Source organism: Argopecten irradians, chromosome 6 (assembly GCF_041381155.1).
Source record: "Argopecten irradians isolate NY chromosome 6, Ai_NY, whole genome shotgun sequence".
NCBI classification, from domain to species: Eukaryota; Metazoa; Mollusca; class Bivalvia; order Pectinida; family Pectinidae; genus Argopecten; species Argopecten irradians.
Window position 1 is genome coordinate 44,373,279 of NC_091139.1, and position 27,321 is coordinate 44,400,599.

Here is a 27,321-nt window from a genome sequence, read left to right on the forward strand (position 1 = left end):
CCTGAACATCCTCATTCGCCCCAGATAACCTCGCTGTGATCTCCTTGAGCCGATTATTGGTCCACTTGACCATATCTATATACCGTCGATTTAATGTGTCCAGCTCAGTTTTTACCATTTCTGCCCCACCCTCGTGTCTGCGTCGTTTGGCCACACCTTCCACTAGGGCGGCGTCGATGTCCTCCAGGCTGTCGCGATACTGCTTCAGCTTTCGGTCATAAATCTAAAAGGAAACATCTTCAGATCAACATGGTGGCTTAACTTTGATTTTTGAGAAGCACAAAACTTGATACTTAGATACATTATAAGTGATACTGCTGTGATAGTGTTTATGATTTACCTAGATCCATGCAGGCCACTAACTTTTTATTGTGACAATCTTATATAAAACCTTAATTGTTGTGATCATGTGAAAAGGTGCAATTACTCTAAGGTGTTGACAGTCAAATCAAATAAACTGCTTAACAATTAACAAGTTGATTAAAGGACTTCTATTAAAATAATCAAATTTACTAAATTTAATGAAATTAATCAAAACTTCATTTGACCTTGACCTGATGAGTAGTACCACATCACCATGGTGATAAGATATATTTGAGCAGCCATTTACGTGAGACAAATATTGTAATTAAAGCGACACAGAACATTGTTATAATTTTATCTTAAACAATGCAGAGCATACTGTATAGAACTATAACACATGTCCCAGTATCCTGTAAGTTCTCCCATCACCTTAACGACCACTTAGCGCTACCAGTACATTGTGGCGGTTGCTATGGTGACAGCAACTATAAAGTGTGATTATCTAGACACTACACAATTAGCCAAGTGATTTGATGTTTCAAATTTTAAATATGTTTGCATTGTTTTTATCATCATTAGTGTACACTGTTGTCTTACATCTGAAATCCTACTTTTTAATGTCATTGTAGATGTGATTACCCACCATCACCTGACAGCTAAAATTAGAATTCTGAGTCACCCCGTACTAATCTAAAAATAGAAGTAGCCTTGACCTTAGCAGTATTACTAAAAGTTCATGCTTTAAAACATATGATACTTCGTAAATCATCATTTTAACATCTCCAATGAGACGACCTACTTATGTACGAGAATTATTGGCTAAAAAACACAGCAAATTCTTAATCAGCATTTTAAAGATTAGTGGGAAAATATACCGATACATTTCATTTTTAAAACATTCTTTACTCAAAAATGATTAAAAATGTGAATAAATGAATAAAAAAGTTTTATAAAAAAAGTGTATTCATACAAAAACAATCAGTAATTTATAAACAATATTATCACTGAAACCTTATATATGCATAAATAAAAAGGTTTGAAATTCAAAAATCGTATTAATGTTAAAATTCAAAAAGTATATACATAAATGAAAACAACTTTTAATGAGAAAAAATATTCAAGCATAAAATTTCATAAATAATATTGTTAGATAAATATTGTTGATTTATTCAAATGTTCATTTTAAATAATAATTAAGAATTTTAGATTAAGTAATCATAATGACAAATCTGTCGACAAAACGGGACTTGTCATATTGTCATATTGGAACTGTCCAGTCACTATGTGTGAACACAGCTTGTTGGATGTGTGTTAGTGGAGATTAGAGGAGGCATGCAATGTGGCATTGGTTAGTATCGCAGTGAACAACTCCCAATTGTGATGACACAAATTAACAAAATCACTTTGTTGTTGATAAATGTTAAGTTCAGTGGTTTTGTTGTACAGTTTCCTAATCAGCAGGCTTGCATTGTTTGTGACAGTGATGTCAATCATTTGTGTATTTTTCTCACCTGAGGATAAGGAAAGACAACTCTTTTCGATAGTTTACACCACAATTCAGAGTTATTCAGAATTACTATAATCAAAGGTAAGAATTATTCTCAGAGTAAAACCCAATCTTGTCAGATATTTTTTTATTTGTATTGATTATTTTATTTGAATTGAATTAGACATTGAATTTCAATGTTTCCTGTTCCCGTCAATATCAAATTTTTTATTTCCAATTATATTGGAGCTATCTTTCTACCAAGACCACCAAAGGGAGAAAAAAAGGTCTTAATAGTGTTTTTTTTATATCAAATTGTGTAGAAATTGGCCATTTAGGACCTTATAAAGTGTTCTATTGAAGTGACCATTATACTCTGTTGGTGCTCTGATTAACTGTTCCTGTCATCATCATCAAGATTGAGTGATGCTCTGTTTCCATACAGGGAGTCATCATTGTACCACTCACAACAGCAAATGCAGGGGAGATAACTCATTTAGAGATTCAATAACTGATACCAGTACTTATTATACAAGATGCAATCTAAAATTCTAGTAGCTGAAACATGCAAATCACTAAATGTCCAGCCGGCACTTTTTCTACATCTATCAGAGCATTCAATCTACTGCTGCAGTATCTTAAAATATACCATTTTTTTTTTTAAATTGTATCGTCATTTTTTTTCTCTGAAGAGGAAGTCAATTAAAGACTCACAAGGAGAATAAATAAATGATACAAATTATATATATCAAGCCAAGTGTTTAGAGCGAAACATGCAGTATTGATAATACATTATGTAAAAGATACACCATTACATGTATGAAATATTTATACAGAAAATGAGTTTTCCAACTTTAAAAAAAATGAAAAAATTAAGTTAAAAATCTCTAAATTGGACAAAAATAAGAAATCCAAATAAATAAAACAAAATTTTAAAATGTGATTTTTATCAGATATTGTGATGATGGGGTAATTAATTTATGATTTATGCAATTAACAATACTATTTAAAAATAGCAAAATCTTATTACCGGTAATTTATTAGTTCATAACACTTTTCAATATCAATCAGATTTTGTTAGAAATAAATAGATGGTAAAATCCACAACAAACAGGAAAACACCAGTAGATCACAAGTTGGAAAACTTCAAAATTATTTAATAATTTTTACTGCATATTTGAAAGCATAAAAAAACTGAATAAAAATAGCCAGAATTCCTTTTCATTCATTATACCAAATACCATTAATCACAATTAAAAAGATTATAACAAAAAAAAATCTGATTAAATATATGCATATTTATAGCTCACCTGGTTACCGTGGTAACTACATGCAACTCCGACTACTTACTGGTCCGGAGGCCAACCAATGACGGAGAAGCAAGCTGATGAATCATTGCTAAGGAGCTGGGTCAAGCCGTGCATTTGCGTTGTGTGTAGGACTGAATTTTCACGAACAACGTTGAAGGAAAAAAAATAATGGCAACCCCAAGCTGCTCAACGTGCTAAGCAACCTGGAGGAGGATGGATCTGAACATGGCTGGAACTAAAGTTGATCAACGACGAGGTAGGGAAAATCTGGGGAATCATGGGATTGGTTGGGAAACGGACAAATTGGATTTCAAGACATTTCAACATAAAACACTATTGACAGCTACAAACATAAAGTGACGAGAAACATGGAAAGCACAAGAGACACAAAGCACAAAGAACATATATATATGGTCAAGGAAAGACAACTCTGTAACTAAAATATGAATAAGACAAAGAAAAGGTGCCGAATATACAACAATTTGTAAAAAATAACGAGCACAAAAATGCTGTATATAGGCACACTCAAATAGTGTTTACAAACATAGTTTAACTACAAAACCACTACGACAGGAAGCAGACGGTTAGTAAGGGGAGGTCACCCAGACACAAACTTGTGTCACACATAGTTTTAAACATACAAAGGAAAACAGAAAAAGCATATTGTCAAAAAAATAAACAAAAATACATAAAAACAAAAAAATAATCAGCATATACTAGCAAATGCAATATATTAGGGGTTTGTGTCTCTGGTCGGGTAAAAAAATAACAAAAATAAAATGCAAAAAATTTGATAAGCTGGTAGATGCCACATTCTGCTTGGATGATCTAGGGTTGCATATGTCATACATGTTAAGCCTGAAGTGGGCATACCTTGGCCTCTCGAATAAACCGGCCACCGTGTCGATTCACAGCCTCGATCTGATGCTGTCGCTCACCAAGTCCATTGTAAATAGCCTTGAAAGGAAAAGATAATCATCTCTCAATTTTTCACTGGATAGCAGTTTATGTTACAAGACTAACCATGTTCAGAAAACATGCAGTAAACAAAGTTGGTCTTTGTAGACCGCCAGATTTTTTGTAAACAATATTTCGCAATGAAGGATTTTTACTGAAAATCATGCTTCATATATATATACATTTCTACAATTATTCACAAACATTTTATTTTGTATTCGTGCTCTCTCACGAAAGAACTAGAACATTTGTATCTCTGGAAATTAAAGTGGTTGTACAGTAAAAAGACCATGATCATGAAGCTTCCTCCTCAATATTATCATCATTAAATCAAACAGAATTTGAAGTTTTTGTTATAAGGTTTATCTGATACGTTCTATAGTAACGTCATACCATGGTCGGTTCTATCATTTGTTTGAGTTGGGGAAGTTCCTGTGTGAGAGGGGGCTGTGTATCGATGCTCAGCTGGGTGTGGTCCGCCCACTGCTGCTCCGACTTTAGTCCATTTGTGTAGAGTGAGAGTAAATCACCAGACGTATCCATACTCCTTAGTCTGAAAACAGAGTGATAGAGTTAGGAGAAAACTACTAGTTACAGGACACACAGTTTACAAACACATCTAGTATAACCCTTGTTAATCAATGGTCAAAATATGTGGACTATCATAGCATAATTTTCTTGTCCAAAGAAACAAAATTACAGGTTCGACAATTGGCAGTCAATAGAATGGTGCTTGGTATGTTATGATTTTTTCCAAGATATGGATACAGATTTTTAGTTCAAATGCAAGTAGTGTTGAATGTCTGTCACCATTCTTCCCAGAATCACTAACTCACCGTTCTACGACTTGTATACAGACACTATTCCAGCGCTGGTCTAGTTCAGCGACCTCCTTCTCCGTACCCTCAAGGTCATAGTAGCGTGGTACGCCTGGTCGACACTTCTCAGTGTGCACACGTAAACTTGCAGCGTCACGCTTCAGTGAGTCAACCTTTTGTTGCTGTTGCTGAACAGACACCTGGAGATCCTGAAAAAAGGGAGATAACTATATACAACCAGTAAATCACTTGTTTTAGGTAAATGGCTAATTGAAAATATTTTAGAGCAAGTTTTGTCAAATTGCACTTGTTTTTATATCTTACAGCCTGTTCGACAGAATTTATTTAAAGTGGTAAAATGCCCTGTAAAGCCAGGGTACAAACCCTCTGAACACTAGCTGGATACGTTACCATGGTGATGTCACCTGATCGCTGGTTGACCAGTTCACAACTATTTCATATTGAAGAAGACTTTACCTGTAGTTCAGCTTTGTGTGTGCGGAGAGATTCAGGGTCCGATGATAAACTGTCCTGCGTAATGAGGGCAATCTCGTAATCAGCAACGAGCTGTCGGACAGTGTCAAGGTCAGACAACAGTGAATCGACATTCTTCAGTCTGAAAGAGAATTCAATTGTTATTAACTTGTATCGTGTTATGATATCTTAATTTATTCTGTGATATCTGTCAAAACCTAACAACTCAATACTTCGTTATATGGTTTGTTAATTCTATATATTCAGTGAAATATTCTTATCTCAGAGTCAATGGGACCATGATAACAATAAACACTAAAAGATTTGTCAGGGCAAAAAAACTAATTTGAATTAAACATGATCCCTAAGCTAAATTCAATTTTACAATGTTCATATGTATAAAATTTTCTTACAGTAACATAACAGGATGGGTATTTTGAAGTATTGAGATTATCGCGGACCCATGTGAATAATTTTACCTGTCCATGTTTGATTTAGAGAGGTTCCACATCTGATCCCACTTCTGTAGCGCCGCAGAGTACTGTGGCTCCACTTGGTGTTGGGAACGTGTCGGGAGATTGGCAAACGACTGTTTCATGTGTTCGACTTCCATTTCATGACTACTTAGTGTTCGATCCCAGCTCTGGAAAGAAAATGTCAAAACAATATCATTATCAAGCTTCTCAAATCAAACCTACTATATCTGATTCCAATATCACATGTATGCTTATGTTATGAGTTCGATTTTTCTATTAATTAACATTCCACTGATGCCTTCCCCAGTCAATAGAGCATTATTATTTACTATCTATGGCCTGTTGTATTGCCCAATAGCCCTAAATGACCAGCCCCCTAAACCCTAATATGAATCTCCTCAGTCCTTAATACCAACTCTTCAGCCCCTAATACCCTCCCCCTCAGCCCTATGAGACACCTTACCTTTTGTCTATCTATAGTGTGTCGTAGTGACCCTCAGCATGTAATACCAGCCACCTCACCCTTAAAACAAGTTCCATCAGTCCCTAATACCCACCCCTCAGCCCCTATGAGACACCTTACCTTTTGTCTGTCTATGGCGTGTCGTAGCGCCCCTTTATCTCGAGGATGCATCTCCTGTAGGTGTCCAGTCAGCGTCTGTTCACAACTTGATAGATTATGGCTAACAGCATCCAGGTCCTGTGCAAACTTTTGCTCTGGCGATCTTTTCGACCTCGATTCTGACAAGAAATAATAATAATGAAACAAATTGAGTGAGGCCTCACATCTACTCCCCACCCCCAACCTTCCCTCATAAATATTTATATCTTTAAAATTCTTTAATCTTGACTAATGATAATCAAAATCTTTAATTTAATTTTAATGAGGTAGAGAACTTTGGGTGATGATATTTTATTAAAGTGATATAAGACAATAGAAACATGGTAGAGTTGTCCATACCTGATTCAGATGCTGCCGCTGACAGACTGTGAAAGACTTTGTTACACTCCGCTAGCTCTGCCTTTAAGTTCCTCATATCGGGATGTGAGTCGCCGATCTCACTGATCAGTTTCTCTGCATCCTCGTTCACAACCTTAAGTAGGGTTTCCCGACCCACTGGGTCTAGTTTCTGGAACTATACAGACTCATTGTGTTAAAATACCAAAGTAAACATAAGTCTCAAAAAGGTAAAATACCAGTTAAATGTTGTCAGCTAAGCTTTAAACATAGAAAACTGTGTTTAATCAAGTATTCAAACCTCAGATTTAACATCAGATACTCACTTCACTCAAACACTCTGATGTCTGGAACTTTCAACCACTGCCTTACCAAATTTGACATAACGAGGTCATTCATCAGTAAATTATATTTACCTACAAGTCACTGCTTCAATTGTTTGTTTGTTATTAACGGTAAGTCACGAGGTCATTCATCAGTAAATTATATTTACCTACAAGTCACTGCTTCAATTGTTTGTTTGTTATTAACGGTAAGTAAGGACAATATGAAGACAAAAAAAACTTTCACAACATTCAAAATCAAATCAACAAAGTCTAAGAGCTGCTATTTTCTATCCAGCATCATCTCGTTTGTACCTATCATCTGTGTGTTTACCTGTTTTAAATCCCAGCCTTTAATGACGTGTATTGTAGCAGTGACCATGTTGTGTCGACTCGAACGTTGTCTCATCTTCCATAGACTTCGAAGGTGCTCCATTTTTATCTTTAACCTACAACATCAGTGATACTTTGTGACCATGGTTACTTGGTGGAATGCTGAGAGTAGTTTACTATGGATATCATTTATGTAAACATATTATTAATATATTGAACAATGTATATTGTTTTGAAAAATTAATATTATCAAGAATCCTGATCACAGCACCAATTTTCTTGGCCTTATGACATCATCAAAGACAGAGAATTATCCACCAAAAACCTTTGCAAGACAGAAAGGGAGACAACTTACCTTTCAGCACATTCTATGGCTTCCTGATTTGGGGGAGGAATCAGGAAACACACAGAAGGTACCTGGTCTTCTTTACCGGAATGGGTTCTCACCTGGAGAGGTTAACGAGATTATTACAGGTAAGTCATAAAACAATAAAAGTATAGGCTGGTCAAATTATTGAAGCACAAAACAATTGTTTTATATCTATTGAGGAAAAACAGAATGTTAATGGGAAAATTACAAAACTTTCCTCCCTTATACTGTCAATAAATCATTTTAAATGTTTGATTTGTGATAAACTAATAACAAAGGTTGTTTCCATGACAACGTACCCTCCATCTTGTTCGTTGGGAAGTGTCGAGGAGCATACATTCCTGTCCTTTCTGTAGTACCAGCTGTAACAGGAACAACAAAAGTTTAAATTAGGATATCTTAAGTTACTTCAAGCACTCCTTAACATTTAACAAAATTCTATAAAGATTTTAATATACATTCCTTATATAGTCAAACATTTCACAGAATCTGATCACAACTTTAATTAACTTCTTCGAGAAAATAGAATTGTACGTATGACAATGATGTCCATGCCTTCATAGGAAATCTTTGTGGGATGTGATACAACAGTATGTAATAGAATGGACATTGGTAATGTATAGTACAACCTCCATGTTTCCATGTAAATCTACTTTTAAGCAACAATAAATGAATATGGTTCTCAGTTTATCGTTTCTCTAGTCCCCAAACCTACCTCAGGTTGTCTGTATGTACATAAACACTTCACACGACACGGAGATGATATCATTTCTCCACGTTTTTTCAATGGCACTATTTCGTAACTGAGTTGTACAAGTGTTGTAATTTGTTTCTCTAAGTCCGCTATATGTTCCTGCATTGCTCGCAGTTCTTGTACTTGTTTCTTAGCTTCCTCCACGTCGGGGCTTTCCTGACTGTACCGCGTGTGGAGGAGATCGGAATGCTGGGATAGCTCAGCCTCACACTGCTGACAGCCCTCGTAGAACTGATGGTACGCTGTCAGGTGCTTGACATGTGATTCAAGACACAATGTGAGTTGTAACAGCCACGACCATGTCGACTGCATCGTCTCCATGTAAGCCTGTCACGGTAAATGTAATAATGATAAAACTACAATGTCCTAAACTTTGTTAAAATTGTAAGACATAAATACCCCAGCCTCCAAATATGAGTGGGGGACAGAAATAAGTAATACACTCTTCCTATCCATTTCATAGCTAGAGAGTACAACTTCATTAAATCGGAAAGATATGAATAGATCATATACAATTATTCACTAATTAAGACACAACTAAACTCTTAATTCTCAATCTTACATTTGCCCTCTAATATTGACCTATCACATTTGACCTCTAATATTGACCTATCACATTTGCCCTCTAATATAGACCTATCACATTTGCCCTCTTATATTGACCTATCACATTTGCCCTCTAATATCGATCTATCACATTTGCATAATATTGACATATCATATTTGCACTGTAATATTGACCTATCACATTTGACCTCTAATACTGACCTATCACATTAAACCTTACCTTGATAGTTTCAGCAGCTGGGTGTCGGTCGAGGACCATTGCTGACCCTCGTTCCTGTATGGAATTGAACTGACCTTCTCGGAGCTCAAGGTCATGTAGCAGGCTCTGTAAAAGAGGTTAAGGTCATAAAGAAGGGCAATCAAATGGTGAAATGATATAAAAGGTTAAACACAGGCTTCAGAGAGGTACAAATCATTACTATGTCTTTATAAAAACAAAACTGATGCCAGCTTCACATGGATGGACATAGAATCATGGTAAATCTGTTGTATTTTCTGGCTTATAGATAAGACATGAATAAAACTGTAAGAAACAATTTACAAATACAAAAGTATCATAATGAATGTATAAAATTAAAATTCTAAAGGCTGCTGTATGGACTATATGAAGCATAGGGTGAAAAAGCTACTACGTTAACAATTCCAATTTAAGCCCGTCTGATATTAAAATAATGTTTCCCCTGTAATGGTTTAAAAGAAAGGGACCAATGACCTTGATGTATAACTTTGAATGTTTGAAAATATAGTGTTGACCTTAGAATCAATACCAAAATAATTTGACCATAATTAATATCTTCAACAGTTTGGAACTTATGATATAAGCAAAATATTATACATTTTAACTGTCAATGTATCAAAATATATAACACTTAGTTTTCAAATCCATATCTATGTATAACCATGCCCAAACCATGTAAATTCTTCTTTTAGAGATGTTTCCTCATACATGCTACATGACACTGGACTAGGAGAGGATAAAACCAAACAACCTCACATATAACAAGGATCTAAACGCTGTATAATTCTGAAGCAATAAAGAATGGGGTGTTTTTATTCAGTAGCATGCTTTTACCTTCAGAATTTTGTAATCATCATCAACATCATACGAATTACGCAGCTTGAAATATGAACAACATGCAAAGTGTTGATAAACTGTAACACATGCTGGTTATAACGTACAAAAATTTAAATAAAATAATTCAAATGTGAAAGCAACACAATAAAGTGTGTACTTGAAGCAACAAAAAAAGATGATAAATGACAATCTTAATTTTCAAATCTTTAGATTTCACAGCTAATTAGACTTTATCCCAAATATGTCTTTAAGTTTCAGGACAATGCCATGCAGTTACACAGTTGTTTACTACCTACATAAATCCACCTATTGATAGGTAGTGTGTCATGACTAAAGTCAATTTTTATCAGTGACAACTGTGTATCACACCAATAGAAGAACAATGTTAGAGGACAGCAAAGCTTGCTTGTGTTACTCTTTACTAAAAAGAGCTTGACCAAGTTCATCTTGGCTCATTGGGCATGATCTTGGAGTTCTCAAAATCCTGTGTTTTCTACATATATCAAAGCAGAAGTCTTCAAGAGGTGAGCCAATATTGGATGAATGAACCAACTGATGAACTATTATCAATTGGGGAATTAACCATCATTTTATAATGGTTCAGTAGTATAATAGGTTTTCCCTGATGTAACTGAACTATAGACAAGAGCCTGTCATATCATCGTCATGCCAACATGTCAGTGCCAAAAGGTTAAAGTCATAAATATTCATGAAGCAACATCCAATAAATGTTCAATAACTCATTCACTCCTAAAATTTTATAATGAACTGTTCCAGCATTACATCTGGAAGAGTCCAAGTGTGTCTTCAGGGGTAAATGAGTAAAAACATGTGTGATTACAGGATATAAACAAACATTGTGTATGCAAAATAATTAACAAACAAATATATACATAACAACACACAGTGGAGTATACAATATATGGGTATAGCTTGTCTACCTACAAACATTCCTTGTTGGAAGGTAAGAACCATCAACATTATATGTCTGTAGTGACATCACTCTGATGGTTACTACCTTATAGTGTCAGACAATATTCTACAGTGGTTCTCAGATAATGAACTCATGTTAACTAGAATTTCTAAATCAATAAAGACTTTTCTCTTCTTTTTTCTAAATTGTTTTTGCTTTATTTTGCCAGGTTCTAAGTGTTTCCATTATTATAATTTTTTTCAGGAATTCTTGATAACTTTATTCTGATGAATTCCTTAGTAACCAATTTGAAATAAAATAATGTCCAAACTTTTACATATGAAGCTTAAGGAATGTTTTTTTTTAATATCTTGCATAAGCTTAACTACTGTTGTCAGTAGCAGTACGATGCATTCAGGTAAAACTATTGGATTCATGACAAATGTTAAAAAAATAATCTGATGAAATATTTCAAACCTGGTGGAAAGGAAATCTAGCCTGAAAATGGAAGGTGTACATAATGTTCAATGTGTACATAAGATGAAAAGATTTTTTATGAGTGGAGAAGGTTTTGTGAATTCTGTACCAGACTCCTGAACAGGGAAACAACTTCTCTTGTATAATGTTTTCTTGATCTACAGCTAGGATTACAGATATGCGAGAAAAACACAAAAATTCCACATAAATACAGACGCTTTTCTGATTATAGAAAAGAGTATATCTGAATAATGGATGAGAAAATAGATCTAGCCATTTATAAAGATATACAGTAAACTCCACATATAACAAGATCTTATATTACAGGACACCTGCTATTTTGTCTTTACATATTAGAGTTATCTGTCCTTACAGGTAGGTATTGATTGTCACATCATTATTTTGTGACTAATGGGTTATTTTTTTGTAAAACACATGATGCCACAGTCAATGTCTAACTGCAAGGGCAGATAACTCGGTGCAAATACCAAATAGCAAGGAGTTAAAATTCTTTTGTTTTTGATATGTTGACTTACCGTAATCATCTCTATCGAGAATCTTCTATAATGAGGAGAAGTTGATAGTCTACTAGATCTTGTTATACGATATGTGTAGTTCACTGTATATGCTAAATCTATATATATTATCCTAATTTCAATACCTTATAGGAATCGGATGTGTGTTGAACATCCATGTTCGGTGAGCTCCAATCTCGTTCTATCTCCGCTTCCTCTTTATCATTAAGCCATAACAGTTCCGCCATGGCCATGTTGAGAAATTCGTGAAATGTCTCGAGACACTTCATACGTCGTATTGTTGTGTTCTGTAAGGTCAAGATCAAAACTGATGCTCAGAAACAGATAGCTGATTGATGACAGTTTTATGGTTATATGGGCTATATAGGTAACACAAATCTTTATCTAGAAACATGATATTCTTATTAAAAATAAGGAAAGAGTTCTTCAATTTATAAAATCAGTTCTTGTGTTCTTCAACTATAATTAAATATTTTGAATATTTTCTGAATAGACTAGGAAAGCCGATCCTCTTATCAGCAGCACATGTGTCATTTCAAGAATAAAACCCATAGTACTTCGGGAAAGAAAGTCCTCAACCATCAGACTTAGATGATTAATGGACATGAAAGTTTGAGCTTTAATGACAGAATGTTGGACAGTCCCAATACACAGGAGATTAATACAGAAAGAATGCAAAGTCTGTGACTAAAATTTGTTTTTCTTGAATCTAAAATAAAAAGTTGAAAAATGAAGATCTGAGTTCAGGTGTTATACTTACTGTCAGTAGAGAATAAGCCACCTCTACTTTTGAAAGACTCTCGGTATATAAGTTACGTTCTTCTGTTGACAAAGCTCTCTGAAATCACAAATAACATGAGTCATGAAAAATATTAAAGTTTGTTTTGCCCAAAATATCATTTTAAAAGTCTTTTTAAAGAATCTTTAAACCACACATGTATACCAAAAGCTGTCTAATCCGAACAACTGAAATCAAATCAGTATTCTCTATGGTGTTGATAAACACTGGCTTACCCCATCAGCAATGCATTTGTCCACTTCCGCGCGGAAGTTCATAATCTGTTGGTGTTCCATTTGGTGGACGTCGAGGTTTATCTGTATCGTCTGGATATCACTGCCGTACTCCCCAGCCTCTATAGCCTCCTACAAATCAACCAATCAGATATAATGTCTCAAATCATCTAACCAATCAGAAATGGTGTCTCAAAGCATCTATCCAATTAGAAACAGTGTTAAAATATTTCAATCAACCGTACACAGATTCATCAAACATCCAACTGACCATAAACAAGACTTAAAACATCTCACAAATTAGAAAATATGTAACGCTAAACTGACATTTAACAAATCAGAAAAAACTTCTTTCAAAACATATTCAAAATAGCAATTATCATTGTCACTATAGGCGGCCTACAAAAGAGATTCTGTAGTACCATGTTATACATACTTGTTTTGTCTCTATCCAGGCTAAACATTAGAGATTCTGTAGTACCATGTTATACATACTTGTTTTGTCTCTATCCAGGCTAAACATTACAGATTCTGTAGTACCATGTTATACATACTTGTTTTGTCTCTATCCAAGCTAAACATTAGAGATTCTGTAGTACCATGTTATACATACTTGTTTTGTCTCTATCCAGGCTAAACATTAGATTCTGTAGTACCATGTTATACATACTTGTTTTGTCTCTATCCAGGCTAAACATTAGAGATTCTGTAGTACCATGTTATACATACTTGTTTTGTCTCTATCCATACTAAACATTAGAAATTCTGTAGTACCATGTTATACGTACTTGTTTTGTCTCTATCCAGGCTAAACATTCCTGTACGTGTTGGAATGCTGGGTTGGTCTCAATGAGACGGACTTCTTTGACGACTTCCTTGCGACGTGTCACAGTAATACCCTCCTCAATGTATGACTTTGAGATGAGTTTCTGTATCACTTCGCCGAATAACTTTGTCCTTAGCTGTGAGGTTCTCGACTGTATCATAGATACTCTGAAACATTTGTCGAAAATTATTGAATATGTCAATTCAATTAAGTAACATTAGGTAAAGTCTTGTAACAAAGCCAGGACACTGTACCAGGAACTGTCCTGATAGTATACTCTGACCAGGAAGCTTCTAGTGAGCAAACATGTATTATCTATAACACAGTTGGGTCAGGAGACTATTCTGTATTTTTATTCCCTTACATTCCCCTTATTTATAAAAATTTTTCTGTCTTTCAGATATAACTATTTGTTATACAAACCAACCTTTTATAAAGTTGATCAGCTGTAGGGAATCTACCATCTTGAAGAGCTTGCACGTCTCGAAATAAACTCCGTGAAGACTCTTCTAGGTTTTTTAAAGCTCGGTCTAATGCATCACAGTTTCTTTTAGCTTCTAGGGGGTGAAGCATTTCCACACGGCCCTGTTCATCACCGATCCTTCGGCCAAGATCATCGAGGTTATCCTCTGAATGTTTAGCCTCTCTATGAATTTTTTCAGCAAGTCTCTGTAATCGTTCTAGCCTGAAATCAGACAAAACTCATTTACATTGCTATCATTGTCTAGTAACATAAAAATATTTGAAGAACTTCAGATTGTATGCCTTGATATAAAAGATAATTTCCAACATTTCTTATATTGATTCTAATTAATAGAATTACTATGACTCAAAATCTTATTTATAATCTTGAAATTCACATTTAAGACTCTTATGGATTTCTAATTTTGTTTAGATGGGAAAAATTAAGTCACATGTACATTATTACAAAAAAAAAAAATTGATTTATCAAAGTGCTTGTAGCAAAGAAAACGTAAATGAAGATTCACAATTTAAGACAGGTCACTTTTTGAGACGTCAGATCTGAGGTAACTGTTATGTATATATCTCAATGAGTCAGAACTCAGCTGACCAGATCTGAGGTAACTGTTATGTATATATCTCAATGAGTCAGAACTCAGCTGACCAGATCTGAGGTAACTGTTATGTATATATCTCAGTGAGTCAGAACTCAGCTGACCAGATCTGAGGTAACTGTTATATATATATCTCAGTGAGTCAGAACTCAGCTGACCAGATCTGAGGTAACTGTTATGTATATATCTCAATGATGATCAGGAGTGTGGGTAGTTGTGTGTTATAGCTTCAGTTACATGTTAGGATTTTTTGTACCTGACGACCTCAGCCTGTACGTTATTGTCACGTTCCTGGTTTGCCAATGAGAATCTGTTCCACATTGACGTGATATTGTCAGGTTGAAGGTCGTCTGGGAAGGCCAGCTGTGAACTGCCAGATCCAAAACCCTGAAATCAAACAGTAGTTTATACAGTAAGTGAATTATAAATTATGTCAATTTTGGTACATTGTTCTTTATCAGCGCATCACAACAAGCAAACACAAACTTCTACTGTTGCTTCAGATTAATGAAAATTAATTTTAACTTACGTATTCTTCCTTGAATAAAATTCTAAACAGTTAAGATTTGTATTAACATAATGATATATATTGAAAAAAGAATCACTTATTTCATGTGAACAGCATACCTGTATTTCTTCAAAAAGTCTGTATAATTTCTGTCTCATTTCCAACCGAGGGGGGACATCTTCAATTTTAAACCTATTTGATTCCGCTAAGAGAGTCTGTAAAAAATCAAGAAAGAGAAACGGGCCTATTACCAACCATAGACTTATTAGGAGGCATGGGTTTATTACCAGACATAGGCTTATTACCGAGCATGGGTTTATTACCAGACATGGGCTTATTGCAATACCATTATTGCAAGTCAAGGGCTTATTACCGAGCATGGGCTTATTACTAAACATGGGCTTATTGGGATACCATTACTGCAAGACAAGGGCTTATTATTGAGCATGGGCTTATTACTAGGCATGGGCTAATTACTAGGCATGGGCTTATAACCAGCCATGGGCATATTACATGAAAAGGGCTCATACAGACATACAAACCTTCATTTCTATAAGGGTTGTGGGAAAGCTTCGCTCCTGTAACATGGCTGTGGCGTCGTGTAGCCAGGTGAGTAATGAAGTGGCCAGTTCCCGGTATTCATCAACTTTTAATTGTCGCTCCTATAAAGGTACATAAAAGGTTATGTACAAAAAATATATACTAAGTCTGCTGGCACCATTTATATCAGCAGCCAGACTTTAAACTGGTATGATTTTTGTTTAATAATTTTAACTTCTTTTCATAGAATACGTACATCATTAAAAGTACATAGTTACACTATATATCTTTAATATGAATGCTATTAGAACTCTTTTGCATTTTTTGTAGACAAACAATAAAGAATACCATGAGTAGATTTGTGATATAAGCAGAAGAATCTTACATTATCTCGTAGTGTTTGTTCTACACTGGGGCATTCTGGGAAGACATCGTAAAGTGAGGACACGTAAGTTATCACAGATTTCTCATCAGGCTCCGGAACATCAACATCTACAACAAATAATTCTGTTATTACACCTTTGTGTATATCAACAGCTCCTGAATAGCCTAATCTACAAAATCGTATCTGTAGTCTGGAATTTTGCATTATCAAGACAGTCCCCCATCCTTAGATTCTTTTTCTTTAATAAGAAAATTTCTTATTCAAAATTTAGGTGATGGCCTTGTGGAGATGAGCCTGTGATTAAAGTACAGTGATGTTGGAATTAAATCCATCTATTATTTAACTTGCAGGATAGACAGACAGTTAGAACATGAGGAGGAATAAAGAGAGGGACGGAAGGACAGAGGAGAGACAGGATAAAAAGCTGGATAAAAGGACAGAAAAAGAATAGACAGACAAAAAGATATGACATTGAATAGAGACGAAAGATGGACAGAACAACAGGAAAATGGACAGACAAGGAAAGACAGAGGATGCGTGGATAGGTGAACAGAAATACAAGAAAAAGAATAAACAGCCTTTTAACATATTTGAATTGCGTCATTTCTTGATAAAAAGCTTTATATTTTTAATGGTTTTATTTTAAAATACGCAGTTATAATAGATAAAAATCTTATATATTTGAGAAAAACTGCAAGGTTTTTAAGTAAGTGTAATTTTAAGTGCCTATGTCATCTACCTAAGCTAACTTGCAGGACATCTTACTACACCCCGTCCCCTACACCCCATATCTGACTCAGTTCAACAAGCATACCCTACTGTTTGTAATATCATACCGGACTAAGTGTCATCTTAACAAAGCCTAACCCAGATTTCTAAAAGAGAAAACTGGTTTGGGTCTGAATGACACAGCAAGTGTCGTACAAATACTATTTTAATTCCGAAGGACTCTGATAATTACCAGGCATCAAATCAGGGGGAAAATTTCACCTATCATAGAGGGCCGCTTTGATAATCGGGGGATCACACAAGAAAAGGATGTTCATTTCATTTGTATAGAGTTGACCTTTTCTGTTCAGTCCACAAACCGAGACAAAATACTTCTTCAACATTCTGATCATTCACAAACTTCATACACAAGGCAAGCCATAAATTCCTCAACATTGCGGGCCTAGATGTTGCCTTTTATAAACCACAAACCTTAACAAACCTTCTAAATGACCCTGAATGTTCATTAGGAAATAGATGAACACCTTAATGAATGAACTAATTAATCATTTTTAAAGCATATCTTGCCTTTGGGATGGACATTCTGATTCTGCAGGTGTTTGCCTAATAAACTTTAAACAAACATTTAACAACTACTAAAGATCAACATCACATGAAACTCGACACCTAACTGTAACCTTAGATGTTTTAAAGGTTTTAAAGTCTGGTAAATGTCTACACCTGTGTGAACTTTTATCCCGATCATCTCTCGGTGTCAATTTTTAGTTTTCATTTTTCATAGCAGATAAACAAACCATCGTGTGTTTCCTCAAACAAGTCTTCTTATTGTCTGTTTTTGTTGCCCATTAGCCATACCTGTCAGTGTTTCACCTGCTAACGACTTATCTGTTTCACCTTTATGTTTTTACGAGGCCTATTTAATGACTACCTATAGATGGAGATCCGATTGCTACTCCTAATGATTTATACAGTACTTAAATTCTCAACAGTGGTCATTTCTCCCTATCACCAGATTTACCTTATCAAGGCGGTCAATGGTCAAATACCAGTAGCCTTTTGTCCAACGAAAATTTATATTTTCCCCATGAAATTGTTGAATGATTCGCCGTAAATCTACAGAAGTCGTGGAGAGTTACTCGCTGTCAGGCGACAGCCCTCCGAGACTATCGACACTCCGTATGATGACAGTATTTGTTAAACTTTATGACTCAAGTATTTTTATATTACATATATGAATATTTTATACATGTAAACAGAAGCCAACATTCCTTCAGTGTTTATGGCTATAGAAAGGACAAACACCATATTAGGGCATAGCAGTGTATATTTTACGACTTGAGAGGTAACATTTTACTAGCAGGAGAAAGTGTTAGTGTATGCCAATTGATACATCATATCTAACAATGCTTATCGGCATCAATATATATGTTCAGGTATGATAGTCCACCAAATATCTCCTTGGTACCTATATCAGTAGAAAATATATATGTTCAGGTATGATAATCCAACAAAAATCTCCCTGGTACCTATATCAGTAGACAATATATATGTTCAGGTATGATAGTCCACCAAATATCTCCTTGGTACCTATATCAGTAGAAAATATATATGTTCAGGTATGATAATCCAACAAAAATCTCCCTGGTACCTATATCAGTAGACAATATATATGTTCAGGTATGATAATCCACCAAATATCTCCCTGGTACCTATATCAGTAGACAATATATATGTTCAGGTATGATAATCCACCAAATATCTCCCTGGTACCTATATCAGTAGAAAATATATATGTTCAGGTATGATAGTCCACCAAGTATCTCCCTGGTACCTATATCAGTAAACAATATATATGTTCAGGTATGATAATCCACCAAATATCTCCCTGGTTCCTATATCAGTGGACAATATATATGTTCAGGTATGATAGTCCACCAAATATCTCCTTGGTACCTATATCAGTAGAAAATATATATGTTCAGGTATGATAATCCAACAAAAATCTCCCTGGTACCTATATCAGTAGACAATATATATGTTCAGGTATGATAATCCACCAAATATCTCCCTGGTACCTATATCAGTAGACAATATATATGTTCAGGTATGATAGTCCACCAAATATCTCCCTGGTACCTATATCAGTAGACAATATATATGTTCAGGTATGATAGTCCACCAAATATCTCCCTGGTACCTATATCAGTAGACAATATATATGTTCAGGTATGATAGTCCACCAAATATCTCCCTGGTACCTATATCAGTAGACAATATATATGTTCAGGTATGATAGTCCACCAAATATCTCCCTGGTACCTATATCAGTAGACAATATATATGTTCAGGTATGATAGTCCACCAAATATCTCCTTGGTACCTATATCAGTAGACAATATATATGTTCAGGTATGATAGTCCACCAAATATCTCCCTGGTACCTATATCAGTAGACAAGATATATGTTCAGGTATGATAATCCACCAAATATCTCCCTGGTACCTATATCAGTAGACAATATATATGTTCAGGTATGATAATCCACCAAATATCTCCCTGGTACCTATATCAGTAGACAATATATATGTTCAGGTATGATAATCCACCAAATATCTCCCTGGTACCTATATCAGTAGACAATATATATGTTCAGGTATGATAATCCACCAAATATCTCCCTGGTACCTATATCAGTAGACAATATATATGTTCAGGTATGATAATCCACCAAATATCTCCCTGGTACCTATATCAGTAGACAATATATATGTTCAGGTATGATAATCCACCAAATATCTCCCTGGTACCTATATCAGTAGACAATATATATGTTCAGGTATGATAATCCACCAAGTATCTCCCTGGTACCTATATCAGATCACTGTAAAGCTTTCCCAACACTTACAGTTTTGTCTGGAGATTTTTTTTTATATAGATAGTATACATTTGTTTTATTGCATATGAATGGCAATTCAACTGGACCTTTATATCATAAATTATTTGGGCTGAACAAGCTATTTTGAAAATGTTGAGGTTTTCAAAGTTTAGTATGAAGATGGATGGAACTCAGAAAATATTTTAGACTTGACATTTTTACAAAGTCATTTTTGTACGAATGTATTCTAAGCTTTCAGTGACATAAACTTTTTTCTATAATCAACTTGAGATCTGATCAACGGCTTATACTAATGTCCATTCTGGGACATCGCAATCAGCTGTTATCAATGATGTTTATACGACATTGTGATACTGTACGAGACGAAACATTTCAACATTCTTATTTATGTTAAACTCTCCATTACCACACTAACATTGTAATCCATGTATAATTGGCTTAAGTCTTATTTCAATTCCACAAATCCTTAAGTAGGTACTTGAATGTAATTACAGATCAAAATATTTCCACCTGGCCGGAGAACTGTTTGATCTCGTTACAGGTGTTACTCTACCTGTATATTTGATCGTACAGACAGGTGGGCTGTTAACCTCCTTAATCAGGTATCTATTATTTAAACTCCACACAAGTTTTTAGATGTTGAGTGTGGGTCGGAATTGATTAAATACTAGGTCTATACATTTATGTCTGGGCCAATGTTAAAAACAACAGGGAGTGGGTAAATATCAGACAATGTTAGGACGGGATTGTAATGGTCATTACACAAATGAGGATCAGAGGGTCATAATGACTGGACTGGTCAGTTAAGGTCTTGAAGCCCTCACCTTCTATACAGTTAGAGCACTAGATATGAGAACAAGGAAATTTTAAATTCTTAAAATGTTACATATTATGGAGAAAAGTATATTTGACCCCAAATTTTATACAAATAACCTTACATGAACATTTTTTTTTTTTAAATGGAATGGTTAATGTTTTGGCTAGACTAAATTTCATGTATTCTCAGTAAAATGCCAGATTTATCAAGGATGGCTTTATGCCACCTCAATAAAAAGTGTATTCAGATACACAGTACAACCCAGTGACCGTACTTTCCTCAGAAAAAAGTCTAGAGGTTTGCCTTGTCTAGTACCTTCAGGATCAAGTAATCGTGTCACTCCATATTCTTTTTCTGCTATACTGAAGGCTAACTCGAGGTTCTGACGTGGAGTGCTGGTCCGCGCTCTTTGGAGATCCACAAGGTCGGGTCTGTAATATAGAAGGTATGAATAAGGATGAGTATGAGGGTGAATATCAGCATGAATATAGGGACAAATATTAAGGTGAATATCATAAATTTTCACATCTGAATAGATGTTAAAGGATTAACTAAACTCTCCTTTAAACATCCACATCTTAATTGCTATACATTCAAACCTGTCTATGAAGACCACCAAAGGGACATTCAAACCAGTCTATGAAGACTGTCCAATGGACAGTCAAACCTGTCTATGAAGACCGTCCAATGGACAGTCAAACCTGTCTATGAAGACCACCCAAGGGACAGTCAAACCTGTCTATAAAGACCACCCAAGGGACAGTCAAACCTGTCTATAAAGACCACCCAAGGGACAGTCAAACCTGTCTATAAAGACCACCCAAGGGACAGTCAAACCTGTCTATGAAGACCAAGGACAGTCAAACCTGTCTATAGAGGACTGTCACCAAGGGACAGTCAAACCTGTCTATGAAGACCACCCAAGGGACAGTCAATTCTATAGACCACCAAGGACAGTCAAACCTGTCAGACATGAAGACCACCCAAGGGACAGTCAAACCTGTCTATAGAGGAAGACCACCCAAGGGACAGTCAAACCTGTCTATGAAGACCACCCAAGGGACAGTCAAACCTGTCTATACAGAAGGACATCAAACCTGTCTAGAAGACCCAAAGAAGAAGTCTTTGTACACAGGAAAAATTGTGTTGAAATTGATCATTTGGGACCCTGTAAAAGAGGTCATAAGTAGGTAGTCTTTATACTGAGGTGGTCGCTAAGGCAGGTGGTCTTTATACAGAGGTTATCACTAAGGCAGGTGGTCTTTATACAGAGGTGGATTACTTTTTCTTTTTATTACTGGCATATAAATTGACCATGTTTGGAAGTGGCCAATTCTTCAGATGAAAACATACATCCCAGCATCTCCAAATCACAGGTTTGAGACCCTTGTTGGGCAGCAAATAATGAGAGGTAGTAGTTTTTTTTCTACTGGAACTCTGGATATCTGCCACCACAGCCTGGCCCACCCTTCAAGCCTCTATGCGGTCAATAAGACATGTTAGGCACAAAAGAAGAGAGACCTTAGTGTTTATGTGAGGGATGGCGAACTCTCTCTAAGTTGTAGTAAGATCTAGTTACCAAGTCAGTGAGAATGAAGTCCTTACACTACAGCATCTTACAAGTCTATTATCCAATTACCACCATTATAGCAAATGATTCAACTCGAATTACAAACATATCAGATTTTTATCCTGGAATCAACCCTATAATATGGCTATTTTATAGTAGTGGGATGTTCATAATGCCATCTATAAACTTGGTAGGAATACTTATACCATAGAATTGTACTGGCCTTGTATCACATTTACTCAGAGAAAAAAGTTGTCATTACATCAAAGACCAAGTTCATGTGAAAAAATAGCTCTTTTTGCTATAACATGTTAAATATGCAGCCTCATTTCAAAAGTTTGACAAAATCTTTAACTTTGTATTTGTTTGTAAACACAAGTTCTCTTCAAACCATTGAATGATTGTATTTTCAATGGAATTCGCTGATTTAACTAACATAGCCAAATATGCAAAGTGTAGGAATGACATAAAAGAAAAGTTTGAAAGACAACAAATATACTTAAAGTACAAGCCAAAAACTAAATAGTTTTGTATATATAGGGTAGAACCTGACACGAGGCCCTGAATAAGTATATCTTCAACATCTGTGATTAAATATAACTTGGACAAGTTCTCCAACGACTGAGTCTATAGTATTGATATCTATATCAACAGGTGATAACTGAATACACCTATATATAAAGGACATTCCCTATCAGTCTAGGTTATCTAAATGTGTGAAAGGAGACAAATTGTTCACCAAGTCAGAACAAAACATGTCATTGTGAGAACTGTGTGTATATCGTTTTATGTCATAGAAAAGATTTGTTTAAGAAAGGTATTCATGATATCGGAGTGGAGAAGCAACAGGCACTGTTTCAGTATATAATACATGTTAAATGACTTTACAGTTCCCTAACCCTGTCATACCGAGTTATCAGCTATTAGTGTGGATTGCTACACCCTTAGTTTAAATCAGACTTGGTTTAGCGTCCTATTAACAGCCCGGATTATTAAACGACATGACATCCTCAGGGGATGAAGGAAACCAGAGTACCTGGAAAACTAACCATCAGTCAGTATCTGGCAACTGCCCTACATGGGATTCAAACTTGTGACCCAGAGGTTGAGGGCTCATGGCCCAGAGGTGGAGGGCTCATGGCCCAGAAGTAAAGGGCTTGTGGTAATATGTGAGGATGTATTAACCACTCGACCACCAGGACCTCATGTTTATGAGAGTTAATAGATTTTCTCAAAGAGTATAATGACAAAACAATCAATTCTGTATATCTATATTGCAGAGTTATCTAATTTTGCGGGTAGTGTCATTTTTCAAAGAAAAACAGCTTCCACACACAAACTAACGCCGTAATAACAAAGTCCTACTGAGCATGCAGTGAAAGAAGACTTGATAATCGGTTTTCTATATAGGTAATGGCTCATTTATTCCTGGTTGGAAATATTTCAATAAAAAAAAAACAACATTAAATCATAGAAAAGGTTATAATAAAATCTGTGTATGGTTTATCCTTAATTACCTAGTTTTTTGATAACTGTATACATTGGCATGCGTCTTTGATGAAATAACCATGAGACCTTTGACATTATTATGATCTGAACTCTGAACCAGAGGTCAAGGTGAACCAGAGGTCATGGACACTTCAACAATACAACTGCAATACTTCTCATATAACAATCAGATAAATAACAAAACGTGAATCCATAAATATTAGCTTAGAATAAAAAATTAATTGTGGCCTACATATCCCTGACAGGTGCTGGGTTCAAAACCAATTTTTAATCAATTATCATATATCTGAAGCCAAGTTTACTTTTTTTTCCACACACAATATTCCTGTGACATAATCTCATATATCGTATATCAAATATCATGTCATTGTTTATGAAAAATATTTCTGCATTGTAATTTTATATACCCAAGCTGAACATACTTTGAATTTGAATGGGATGTGCTATTCACCCTTCACAGACTAGTTCATTTTAAATTCAAAGGGGAGATAAACCTGTAAGTTCAATGACAAACTGACAGACAAATTAGATTATCTGGGGTATCTCACGGAGAAGACACGGATATTTCCACACTGATTGTCCTCTCCAGTCTGTTCTCAGGTAGAGGCAATCAACCCAGACATGATGGTCATGTGGACATTTTTTTGTGAGGAACTTAATCTGGCGTAACATGGTATTTATCACGATAATGTTATGCTACCCAACCAAAACATGAACTCAGTTTGACAAACGTACCAAAACACAAGGCGTATGACGAGGACCGACCCTGTGTGACGAGTACCCACCCTGTATGACAGGGCTGCTGTTAAACCTGTCATTTCTCTGACATTCTGCCAACCAATGTCAGCACTAAGAACCTTAGGTCCACAGAACTTAACCTCATAGTACTACATGCTGGCAAAGCCTGGTTTCAATATGAACACTCACTAAATGTAATGAGATAATTACTGGATAATATAACAGAATGGATGGGCACAAATCAGTATAATCTAAAGTAGATTAGATTTGGCAGTTCTCCTCACCCCTAAATCTTTGTTAGTACCATGGAACCTTTTTTATTACCTCCCAATCCTCCAATCAAACATCTCATCCCTCTGTTTAGCTATAGCCTGTCCTACATATTTCTCTCTGGGACTCCTCTCCTCTGCAAATGTGGGCCCCTTTTACACCAGAGCCATTTAGTCCACCCTGAATAGGAATCCCACCTCTTTGTGATCTGAGCTAGTCTCCCATCTCCCATCTTTCTCCTCCCTCCCTTCTGGTCGGGATCATTTTCTGGATATGGTGTTCGTCAACCCTGTTTAATCTGGCCCCTCTGTCCTCCAACCATTTGGTCGATGTATCTCCACTCCCCACCCCAAATCGTTTTAATCGTCCTTACAGCGGAGACTTGGCAGAAAAATATCCTAGGAAACGGTTCCCAGCCAATGTTTATGTTGGAAAACAATAGCTTCTCATTACACAACCCATCTGAAACTGTATTGTTCTATATCCAATATAAATAACACACACTCCCCATAGTCATTTTTCTATCAACTCTAGTTTGCAATAACAGCCAACAACGATAACCACATTTATTTGATTTCAAGTCACTGCTCTGACTATCAGGGTAAATGAACTTGACCTTTTATACCACAGAGTGAATTATCTTGACCTTTCAAATCCTTAAGTATATGACTTTGACTTTTAATAACATACAGCAAATGACCTTGAACTTTTATACCTTACATAACATGACCTTGTATTATGATCATGCAGTCTTTTCATGACTTGGAGAAGGTCTATTGGTATGTATCGAGACACTTTAACCACAAAGTGATCTCACTACTTGGAGAAGGTCTATATGTCCAGACACTCTAACCACTATGCCACTATGGCCTGTACTATACCAGGTATAACTGTAACACTACGTACCGGTGTCGGTGTATGATGGAGAGGAATGCTCGCCCGTCCCGCCAACTCTTGCTGAAGTTGTTGATCTTGACTCCAGGATAGCCCTCCGCTGTGCGCCGACTCCATAGTAACAAGGCTTCCTTGGCTGTGATGTCTTCTGGTTGTCCAGGGACGACAACGTCCGACACCTACAACAGGGAGACAGGGACGATTACAGATAGGGCTAACAACAGTTTAAGGTCATCGGACCATTACAGATAGGGCTAACAACAGTTAAAGGTCATCGGACCATTACAGATAGGGCTAACAACAGTTAAAGGTCATCGGACCATTACAGATAGGGCTAACAACAGTTAAAGGTCATCGGACCATTACAGATAGGGCTAACAACAGTTTAAGGTCATCGGACCATTACAGATAGGGCTAACAACAGTTAAAGGTCATCGGACCATTACAGATAGGGCAAACAACAGTTAAAGGTCATCGGACCATTACAGATAGGGCAAACAACAATTAAAGGTCATCGGACCATTACAGATAGGGCTAACAACAGTTAAAGGTCATCGGACCATTACAGATAGGGCAAACAGCAGTTAAAGGTCATCGGACCATTACAGATAGGGCTAACAACAGTTAAAGGTCATCGGACCATTACAGATAGGGCTAACAACAGTTAAAGATCATCGGACCATTACAGATAGGGCTAACAACAGTTAAAGGTCATCGGACCATTACAGATAGGGCAAACAACAGTTAAAGGTCATCGGACCATTACAGATAGGGCAAACAACAGTTAAAGGTCATCGGACCATTACAGATAGGGCAAACAACAGTTAAAGGTCATCGGACCATTACAGATAGGGCTAACAACAGTTAAAGGTCATCGGACCATTACAGATAGGGCTAACAACAGTTAAAGATCATCGGACCATTACAGATAGGGCTAACAACAGTTAAAGGTCATCGGACCATTACAGATAGGGCAAACAACAGTTAAAGGTCATCGGACCATTACAGATAGGGCAAACAAAAGTTAAAGGTCATCGGACCATTACAGATAGGGCTAACAACAGTTTAAGGTCATCGGACCATTACAGATAGGGCAAACAACAGTTAAAGGTCATCGGACCATTACAGATAGGGCAAACAAAAGTTAAAGGTCATCGGACCATTACAGATAGGGCTAACAACAGTTTAAGGTCATCGGACCATTACAGATAGGGCAAACAACAGTTAAAGGTCATCGGACCATTACAGATAGGGCAAACAACAGTTAAAGGTCATCGGACCATTACAGATAGGGCAAACAACAGTTAAAGGTCATCGGACCATTACAGATAGGGCAAACAACAGTTAAAGGTCATCGGACCATTACAGATAGGGCAAACAACAGTTAAAGGTCATCGGACCATTACAGATAGGGCTAACAAC

General features: G+C 36.0%; 1 protein-coding gene and 1 long non-coding RNA gene across 18 annotated transcripts in view; one reads left to right on the forward strand and one right to left on the reverse strand.

Moving 5' to 3' along the window:
- The window catches only part of LOC138326010 (microtubule-actin cross-linking factor 1-like), a 217,162-nt gene that overhangs the window by 73,723 nt on the left and 116,118 nt on the right, over window positions 1-27,321 (reverse strand). For 16 of the 17 annotated variants that reach the window (XM_069272102.1, XM_069272103.1, XM_069272097.1 and 13 more), the window contains 25 exons: window positions 25,912-26,078; window positions 21,234-21,349; window positions 16,477-16,583; window positions 16,094-16,213; window positions 15,671-15,766; window positions 15,300-15,430; window positions 14,395-14,652; window positions 13,930-14,134; window positions 13,145-13,273; window positions 12,891-12,968; window positions 12,256-12,417; window positions 11,595-11,615; window positions 9,350-9,454; window positions 8,524-8,889; window positions 8,108-8,170; window positions 7,794-7,885; window positions 7,440-7,554; window positions 6,786-6,960; window positions 6,408-6,565; window positions 5,828-5,991; window positions 5,352-5,490; window positions 4,893-5,083; window positions 4,450-4,609; window positions 3,973-4,056; window positions 2-223 (listed from right to left, as the gene is read on the reverse strand). In XM_069272102.1, coding sequence (XP_069128203.1) covers window positions 2-223; window positions 3,973-4,056; window positions 4,450-4,609; window positions 4,893-5,083; window positions 5,352-5,490; window positions 5,828-5,991; window positions 6,408-6,565; window positions 6,786-6,960; window positions 7,440-7,554; window positions 7,794-7,885; window positions 8,108-8,170; window positions 8,524-8,889; window positions 9,350-9,454; window positions 11,595-11,615; window positions 12,256-12,417; window positions 12,891-12,968; window positions 13,145-13,273; window positions 13,930-14,134; window positions 14,395-14,652; window positions 15,300-15,430; window positions 15,671-15,766; window positions 16,094-16,213; window positions 16,477-16,583; window positions 21,234-21,349; window positions 25,912-26,078 — 3,624 coding nt within the window. The remainder of the gene's footprint in view (window position 1; window positions 224-3,972; window positions 4,057-4,449; window positions 4,610-4,892; window positions 5,084-5,351; window positions 5,491-5,827; window positions 5,992-6,407; window positions 6,566-6,785; window positions 6,961-7,439; window positions 7,555-7,793; window positions 7,886-8,107; window positions 8,171-8,523; window positions 8,890-9,349; window positions 9,455-11,594; window positions 11,616-12,255; window positions 12,418-12,890; window positions 12,969-13,144; window positions 13,274-13,929; window positions 14,135-14,394; window positions 14,653-15,299; window positions 15,431-15,670; window positions 15,767-16,093; window positions 16,214-16,476; window positions 16,584-21,233; window positions 21,350-25,911; window positions 26,079-27,321) is intronic. The other variant, XM_069272092.1, reaches the window with a different exon arrangement.
- On the forward strand, window positions 15,319-17,063 carry LOC138326011 (uncharacterized). Its single transcript, XR_011208852.1, has 3 exons — window positions 15,319-15,455; window positions 16,422-16,539; window positions 16,827-17,063. It is a non-coding gene; the product is annotated as an uncharacterized lncRNA (long non-coding RNA).